The sequence below is a fragment of the Solanum stenotomum genome, chromosome 5 (assembly GCF_019186545.1).
Source record: "Solanum stenotomum isolate F172 chromosome 5, ASM1918654v1, whole genome shotgun sequence".
Taxonomy (NCBI): Eukaryota; Viridiplantae; Streptophyta; class Magnoliopsida; order Solanales; family Solanaceae; genus Solanum; species Solanum stenotomum.
In genome coordinates this window covers 39,157,848-39,167,411 of record NC_064286.1, presented here as the reverse complement: position 1 = coordinate 39,167,411, position 9,564 = coordinate 39,157,848, and the positions used below count along the sequence as shown (strand labels likewise).

At 36.7% G+C, this 9,564-nt stretch overlaps 1 protein-coding gene across 1 annotated transcript; it reads left to right on the top strand.

Annotated features, from left to right (window-relative positions):
* The first annotated feature begins 2,741 nt into the window (after positions 1 to 2,741).
* LOC125865863 (L-type lectin-domain containing receptor kinase IX.1-like) lies at positions 2,742 to 4,853 on the top strand. Its single transcript, XM_049546118.1, has one exon. It carries the CDS (start codon positions 2,742 to 2,744, stop codon positions 4,851 to 4,853), a length of 2,112 nt encoding a protein of 703 aa, XP_049402075.1.
* Positions 4,854 to 9,564: the final 4,711 nt, after the last annotated feature.

The following is a 9,564-nucleotide window of genomic DNA, read 5'->3' as shown; positions in this document are numbered from 1 at the left end:
TTTCCCCATATAACCAAAGATTTTTTCACCAGTTGATCAGCATGAGCTTTCCTATTGGCATGGTCAAGGACCTGGTCCCTTCTGCGAGGTCTGAAGTCCTGAGTTTCCTGCTTCTGGCTGGGGCAATCTCTCATGAAGTGACCAGGTCTGCCACATTTATGACAAAGATCATTTGCATTTGTTGTTTTGCTGGTCGAAGCCTTCTTTTGAAACCCTCCATGTTTTTTGATGATCTTCTGAAACTTTCTAGTAACATATGCCATTTCATCCTCCTCCTCAGTTACCTCAGGTTGAGACATTTCCAGTGTAACTAATTTCTCCTTTTTTTGTTCATTCATGCTTATCCCTTATTTCTTGTTCAGCTTGTAGGTCTGGAGATTTTCGATCAGCTCATCTATGGCAAGTGTCTTAAGATTTTTTGCTTCTATTATAGCATCAACTTTACTTTCCCATGACTTGGGAAGTACCTTGAGAATCTTGCGAACTTGCTTGGTTAAGGGAATAGGCTCACCTAGGCACCTCAGTTCGTTGGTGATGGAAGTGAATCTTGAGTTTATTTCGAAGATAGTTTCACCTTCCTTCATACAGAAGTTCTCATACTGAGTCGTAAGCATATCGACCTTAGACTCCTTTACTCGTTGCGTTCCCTCATGGGCTGTTTGGAGACTATCCCATATCTCTTTGGCTGATTCACAGGCAAAATTTTTGTTGTACTCATCTGATGCGATTCCACACACTAAAATCTTCTTTGCTTTATAGTTTTTCTCTATCTTTTTCCTGTCCATCGAGGATTACATCCCACAACTCAGTGTCTTTAGCATTGATGTAGTCATGCATACGATTCTTCCACCACCCATAGTATTGTCCATTGAAACGGAGTGGTCTAGTAGAAGACTGACCTTCCTCCATGTTGGGTGGAGCAGTCATTCCTTCAGGATCTTTTCTTTTCTTGGTGTTACCCAAACTGAAAAGTCAAGCTCTGATACCACTTGTTGGAATGTATGCGTCCACTTAGCTCTGATAGGACCAGGTCCTGAGCACGATTTATAATGATGACAATAGATAAATACTGAATGTAAATAAATATTGAAAGTAAAAATTGTACACACAACTTTACATGGAACCTCCTTGCTCAAGGAAGTAAAATCACGACCTGTCTCACAGGAATTTTCAAACTGCATTCACTAATCTTCTCCAAGCAAAAGTAAAATACAGTTTACAACTTTAGATTAACCTTCTAATCTCCACACTAAGTAATAACACCTATTACTTAAACGAGCCTAAGCAGATATAACACTGCCCACTATACTAATCCAGACTGATTAATATAGACTTTGGTGTAAGACACTAAGTTACTCACAACTAGGTTCTTACAATGGTTCACACAAGCTTGAAACGTTTCTAACACAAACGAAACGATTCCTACAATATAAGAACGATTACAAGCAATTCACATAACTGTTGCTACAAGAAACAATGAAGCACTCTATTAGGTCCCTGCTGTTTTGAAGCTTGAAACTCTCTCTTTTGAATGAATGAGTAATCTTGTTGTTTGCTTTGGAATATATTAGTCATGAAGAGTTATTATCCAATGTACAAACAACCTCGTCGCTTCTGAATGGTGTAGTACACTGCAACACCACCAACTTTTTGACGTAGACAGCTTTTCCAACTGTACAACATATGACACTGGACGAGTATACTTTGCAGAGGATTAGGTCCCTGCACTTGTGAAGAGATCATCAAAACATCTAGGAGTGTTAGCACTTATCAGAAATGACACGTAGCATAAGATAATGTTACTAAAATAACCTTAATTTGAAATTTATTGACAGTTAACTGACATGTTGATACCCTATTTCTACTGACTCTTCTAATATAGTAGAATGTTGAATGGTAGGGAGCGGTTCCTCCTTTAATTGGATTTGCGAATCAAATTCAAAATTTAGTTACCATAAGTCATATATCAGGGGATTGAACAAGTTGTTTAGTTTTTTAAAAGCTAAATTCAAGGAACTTTCTTCAATCCAATGATTTTGTATAGAGATAATATATAAACATGATCGTTAACTTGGCTTCAGCGAATAACTATGCCCTCCAACTTTGAGTATGCACAAGTAGACACACGTGTTCTACATGACATAGTATACGTGACACAAAATTGTCATGTAGGGTGTCATGTAGGACGAATGTGTCTATTTATTCATTTTTATACAAGTTTAAGTAGTGTCTACTTGTGCACACCCAAAGTTAAATGTCATAGTTATCCTCTAAGGCCAAGTTAAGGGGTCATGTTTATGTATTATGCCTTTTGTATATGTAGTTCCATTTTTATCTTTTAAATATTCTTACCAAGGAAAATCAGAATATGAGATTCTGACTTTGAAAAGATTATAAGTTGTATTGATCAATTATGGTTCTTCTAAAACATGTCCTCTTCCAGAATACTCTATTTCTTAAATTTTTTTGGAGTAAATGGACTAGGTGGGGGTGGGTGGGGAATAAGCCAGTTAATTAACGTGTCATAAGAAAGGGAATAAATAATACTTGTTGCTTCATCTATAATAAGGACTTGTTCAATTTCAAGTATACTGTTTAGAAAATATTAGTAATACTATCTTTGCTATGACATTGTAATATTTTAGCCAGACGAAAAACTTGACGAAGTCCTTAGTTGCCAAAAGCATATATATCATTATATATTCAGTAGTCTTGCAATCTGATAAAACATTTGTCTAACTATGGCTCTTTTTGCATACTTTGTTTGTCTTCTATTAATAATCCCTTTTGTCACTTCATTGTCCTTCAATTTTGATAGTTTTAATCCCAATGATCAGAATTTAACATATGAAGCAGATGCTTATCCAGCAAACGGTGTAATTCAGCTCACCAAAAACCAGCGCGATAGTGGTTCAAATGATAGCATAGGCCGAGCCACATATTCAGAAGCTCTCTATCTTTGGGACAAGGCCTCTGGGAATCTCACTGATTTCACTACGCATTTCTCCTTTGGGATCAATTCACAGGGCAGAAATGATTATGCTGATGGTGTTGCCTTCTTCCTTGCTCCTGCAGGTTCAAGAATTCCTGATAACTCAGCCGTAGGAGGCAGCCTTGGCCTTGCAATTAGTGGTCAACAAAATACATCGAGAAATCACTCTTTTGTTGCTGTGGAGTTTGACACCTTTAAGAACTTTTATGATCCAAAGGGTGATCATGTAGGTGTCGATATCAACTCCATGGTATCTGTTGTTAATGTGACCTGGTTTAGTAGCATTCCGAATGGTAAGAGAACTGATGCCTGGATTAGTTATAATTCAACTACGAAAAATCTTAGTGTTATCTTCACCGGTTTCCAACAACAAGGGAATACTACAGTCACCGTCCTGCAGAACCTATCTTACAATCTTGATCTGAGGGAATATTTGCCAGAATGGGTCACTTTTGGCTTCTCAGGTGCAACAGGAACCCTCTTTGCATTACAAACCATATACTCTTGGAATTTTACTTCTTCTTTAAAACATAATGATAATATAACAGATCCAGATGTACCCTTACCAAGCCCTGTGCCAGAGGATTGGATTGATAATTCAAGCAAAAATAAGTCAGGACTAGTGATTGGATTGATTTCTGGCAGTTGTGTTTTGGTAGCACTATCTGTTTTAATATTGTTTGCATTTTGGAGAAAGAGGAAGGTGCAAGAAGATGAAGATGAAGATGATGATATTATTGATGGTTCCATGAACAATGAATTTGAAAGAAGCACAGGACCAAAGAAGTTCTTGTACAGTGAGTTGGTTAGATGTACAAATAACTTTTCGCAGGAAGAGATGCTTGGGCAGGGTGGGTTCGGAGGTGTTTATAAAGGATATCTCAGTGAATCCAACTCCTATATTGCTGTTAAGAGGGTTTCAAGGGAGTCAAAGCAAGGAATAAAAGAGTATGCATCAGAAGTCAGGATCATCAGCCAGTTAAGACATAAACATTTGGTGCAACTCATTGGTTGGTGCCATCAAAAAAGAGAACTTCTACTTGTCTATGAGTTTATGCCTAATGGAAGCTTAGATTACCATCTTTTCAAGGGAAGAAGCCATTTGACATGGCCAATAAGATTCAAGATTGCTCAAGGCTTGGCCTCAGCGTTGCTTTATCTACACGAAGAATGGGAACAGTGTGTGGTGCATAGGGACATAAAGTCCAGCAATATTATGTTGGATTCCAATTTCAATGCCAAACTTGGGGATTTTGGTTTAGCTAGGCTAGTTGACCATGATAAGGGATCCCAAACAACAGTTTTGGCAGGCACGATGGGTTACATGGCTCCTGAATGTGTCACCACTGGCAAAGCTAGCAAGGAAACAGATGTCTATAGCTTTGGTGTTGTCGTGTTAGAAATAGGTTGTGGAAGGAAATGTATTGAACATAAAGCTGAGGAGCATCAAATAAATATTATTGAATGGGTTTGGAGACTTTACGGGATGGGAAATCTTCGTGAAGTAGTTGATCCTCGACTCTCATCAGAGTTCAATGAACAGGAGGTGGAGCACTTGCTAATTGTTGGCTTATGGTGTGCTCATCCAGATAACAATTGCAGACCTTCTATTAGGCAAGCAATTCAGGTGCTTAATTTTGAAGCTCCGTTGCCCATACTCCCTCCAAACATGCCTGTACCGACATATTGCAGTCCGTCACAGTATGGATCAACTACTTCATATACATCACCGTATGACTCCAACGGTCCTCGGATTTCTGAAATACAGTCTTCAGTGACTAGAGACTATACTGGTTCTTCAAATAACACAGCAGCTTCTGCAGCATCTTCGCCTTCCGCATCACTTCTGTACACATGTTGATATTGTCTTATAAAGGAACTTGTCTTTCATCTCCCTGCATTCAATCTTTCAATTTTTGCTCTTAGTATTCTTTATTATTTTTTCTGTTATGAAGTAGATTGAATGAATCAACAACTTTTTTTCAAAGTTTAAATTAAATAGTTAAAATACTCTGTTCTTAAATGCATGTCTCACGAGCTATCATTGATATATTTGAACTAGGATTAGAAGTTGAATTTGAGGGAAGAAGGAATCTTTTAGTGAGTTTGTACTAAAGATATTTTTCATCAAAATGATGATAAACATGGACATATTAGCTTAATTGTAGTCTGGACAGGACAATACAATTGATTTGTGTACTTGTGTCCTGTCTCTAGCTGGGAAAAAACTCCGAATTTGAACTAATTTTGACTTAGATATCTCTTGTTCCGTGTGAATTTAGATACATGAAGGATGTCATGTATGTTGTAACAAACCTAAATTTCTGATCACTATATTAATAAGAGAATTGAAATGTGATTACAACTTTAGAATTGTAATTGCAATGCTCAAACAACGGAATTACAATGGAAATATTGAAATAACAAGTAACTATAAGAAATGGATGAGAAACTTAGACTCTAGTGTTAGCCCATGGGATCCATTGATTATGATAAACGATACTTAACAAATATATGATCCATTGGAGGCAAAGTGACCTAAGGAATCAAAAGGAAAAGATACAAGCCTACAACACTTAAACAACACAAAGAAGGAAAGCCGATCAATTCAGTACCCAAGCGATACAAAGAAGGAAACAATCATTCAAGGAACACAGATTCAGCAGAATCAAGTCAAGACAGCTAAAATCCTAGTATCTGACTAGGACAATTAATCAAGCAAAATCTGGAGATAAAGCAGGACAGAATCAAGAATGACAAAAAGATAAGCTCAACCAGCAAATCAGTAAACAGAAAGACAATCAATCAAAGATGTGTGAAGATCATCAAGAGGAGATATCACAAAGAAGAAAATTGATTTGCTCGTGAACATATCTAATATGGACATGAATTAGCAAATCACTCTCAATCAAGGAATCCTTCAAAATCCTTGATCAAAACAAACACCCTTGGGTTTTCCTTACAAGAGCAATCAATATGTCTATATAAGCCTCCCTTAGCTTTAGTTGTGAACCACACACTTCACATGAACTTGTAGTTTTTTGTTCTTTTGTCTTTCATAAAGCTTTGTATACTTGAGTGTACAATTGAAAAATAAAAGAAAAATAAAGGTCTGAGTGTAGGTTATACGGGTAGAGGTTGTGTCAAGGTAGAAGATCTAATTTGCATATCAGATTGGAATTTAAGTTCAAATCTTTGTACCACCTAAGTTCCCTTCAAGCTCTAAAGGAAACCCTTGAAACCCAGGGGGACTGGACTAGACACCACATCGGTGATTCGAACCAGTATAAAAACATCTTCTTTTCATTTATATTCTGTCCTTTGCTTATTTATTTTTTGAGAATCTAATCTGTAGGAAGAGTCAATTACTCACAAATGTCAGTCGACTACGATAATTTTATATCACCCCCCTCTTAACTTTCACTTGGTATAAGGGCAGGTCTCACAAATCAAAGTGTTTAACCACACTTGAGTAAAGATCCATGGATAACTATCAAATTCCTAATGCTCTTCTTCAAGACGGACACTCTTCAAACCGACCTACTTACTTCAATGGTCAACACTACTCCCACCGGAAAGATAGGTTCAAAATCTTTGTTACATCAATTGATTTCCAATCTTGGGTAGTTATCAAGAAGGGACCAAAACGCATCCCTAGTCTCACTGGAAAGGAATTTGCCTCAAAAGAGATTGATCTGGAATCATTTGACATCACAAAGGAACAACAAGAGGTAATCCAAACTAATGCTAGAGTTATAAGTTTGTTGTATTGTTCAGTTAGCAGAGCATAATATGAAAAATCTATACATGTGAAACTGTGAAAGAAATGTGAGACAAACTTGAAGTCACTTATGAAGGGACCAACAAAGTAAAAGAAGCTTGAATCAGTTCACTGGTAAATGAATATGAATTTTTCTTAATGGCAGATGATGAGCTAGTAGAAAATATGTTCTCAAGATTCAGCAAGATTGTTTGCGAACTCAATTCTTTGGAATGATATACTCAAATGGACTACAAGTCAGAAAGTTCATAAGAAGTCTTCCAAAGGCTTGGGAAACTAAGGCCGCCATTCTTGAAGATGGAGATCTACAAAAAATGACTTATGATGAACTTCGAGGAAACATTATTGCCTATGAACAAAATCATATTAACAAATATAACAAGGATGACAAAAAGAAAATTGTGGCCTTTACAGCTGGAACTCTTGAAATTGAAGAAGAAATTGATGAATCCCAAAGTGAAGGAATGGCCCTCATAAATCATGAAGTCGGACAGATGCTACGTCAGAGAAGATAGAGGCCTCAACAAGACTTCAAGAACAACGACTACTCCAGATATGACGATCGATGTTATTGTTGTGGAAAGCCAGGTCACATTAGGTAAAACTGTCCTGAACTAAAAAGAAGGAGCCACAGGAAGAATGTGGATCCAAAAAGTCTCGGAGCATGGAGCGATGAAGAAGCACTATAAGTGGATCATGCTAAAACAACAAATATCTACTTTGTGGCAATGGGGGAATCAAGCAAGGTAAGGCATCATAATTGCTCTAATTGTGTCTTTGGATATTGTTATTGACAAATTGCAGAAGGTTATTGATGAATATAACAAGATTTCACAAGAAAAGAAAGATTGACAAATTCTTCTTAAAGCAAGTCAGACTAAAGTTGACTTACTGTGTGAAGAACTTGGTGAAATCAAGATGCAATTGAATAACATCAAGAAATCACAGAGTCATAGCTCAGTCAGATCTAACAGATGAATCATCAACTCTTCTTTTTATTCTACTAAATCTACTTTTAGCCCTACCTTTTTTTTTACGTGTGGCACTATGGCCATGATTCTTTTAATGGATTTGGAGACAAAAGGATGCTAGTCCAAACCATCAAGGACCCAAGAATATCCAAGTACCTAAAAGAAATTAATTTATCTATCTTGCAGGAGCGAACCAAAAAGGACCTACAAAAAAGGAATGTGGGTAATAAATAGTGGATGCTCTAGAGAGACATATACGGGAAAAAAGAAAACATTTAAATGTTGAATGATTTTAATGGAGGATATGTACAATTCAGAGATAATGCCAAAGGAGAAGTAATTGGAGTTGGATCTATAACTCGCAACTCATCATGTGTACCACCTCAAAAAGCGAAAAGTTGAAAAGAAAAGGAAAAACCAATTTTTGCACAGAGGCATTGGTCTTTGAGATAGACCTACGAATGGTAGGAAGAGAATCGTAGAACTGGATTTGAGTTTTTAGAATTTCAAGTTTCTAAGGTTTGACCTACGAATGAATAATACGAGCCATAGGAAATTGGGCGAGTCATAGATGGGTTCCGTAGGGGTAATCCATACTTAGTAAAAATTTTGGGTTAACAGAGAGGTCTACGGAATGTAAAAAGTTCAACGGTCCATAGAATTGTGTCGTAGGAAGTTGGCAAATTTTAGACCCCAGTAACTCGACCTACGGTTAGCCAGTACGATATGTAGAAAGCTCTACAGTCCGTTTGTCCAAACCGTAGGGTTCTCCGAAAGTTATTTATTAAGGATGTTTGGGCCTTTTCCTATGCATTTAATGCCTATACTATGTTGTTTTGTCCCTAATTTTTAGTCTTATAATTACCCTTATATTCCTAAATCTACCCCCCCCCCCTCCAATTCCCATCCACATTCATCATCTCCAAATTCTCTCAAGCTTCAAGGAAGACATCTCAGGTTCACCTCCATTACTTTTGGGCTTTGATCATCAAGGTATGTAGGGTTTTCATCATTGGATTTCATTCATCCAATGGTCCCAAAGATTTCCAAATTTCCAATTCAATTTCTCCTAAATTAATTAGGATTTCATGTGATCTTCATGGGTCTTGGTTGATGCTGACTTAATTGTTCAATTTCCATCTTTCTATATATAAAATTGATTTATCTACATGATTTCCAATTTATTTCTATAAGACCGATGCATTATTCATAATTATTACTATGAACTTATGCAGATATACATTTATGAATATGATTCATGAAAGTTTATGCATGATTTGTGAAAAGAGATTTTATGATCTAAAGTTGCTTCTAAGATAAGCATTAATGAAATTGTGACAAGTTTTCTCACAAATTAAGAAATCATGATTTGGTGAAAGGTTTTCTTACACATGTATGATTTCATGATTTAAGCAGCTACTTTCGGATGATTTAAGCTTGGACTAGTAACTTAATTATGTTTTTCTATGTATGATAATATGTTTCTGAATATGACTATTCCATTAGGATGTTGCATAGCACTGAGAGGACGTTGAGTTGGAGGCGCTCAAGTTATTAGAGGTCGGGTCTCTAGAAGCAATCTTGTTGTCCCTAACTATGTACCCCCGTCGGTTTTGTCTTAGAAAGACATAGATAGTGGATCCACCTAAGCTAGAAGTTAAAGTTGATTTTTTGGTGTGGGAGCAAGATACTGGTTTTCACGTTATAGCTCATGTGGTCTATGTTGATTGATGGTAAATATCTCACAAAATGAACTAAGTTGCTTCAAAGGTTTTTATGAAGCTTTCCCTATAATTTTAAGATGCATTGACCATGTTCAT

Bases quoted from the DNA above. Each gene is read 5' to 3' on its own strand.
- LOC125865863 (XM_049546118.1), top strand. From the start codon at position 2,742: ATGGCTCTTTTTGCATACTTTGTTTGTCTTCTATTAATAATCCCTTTT.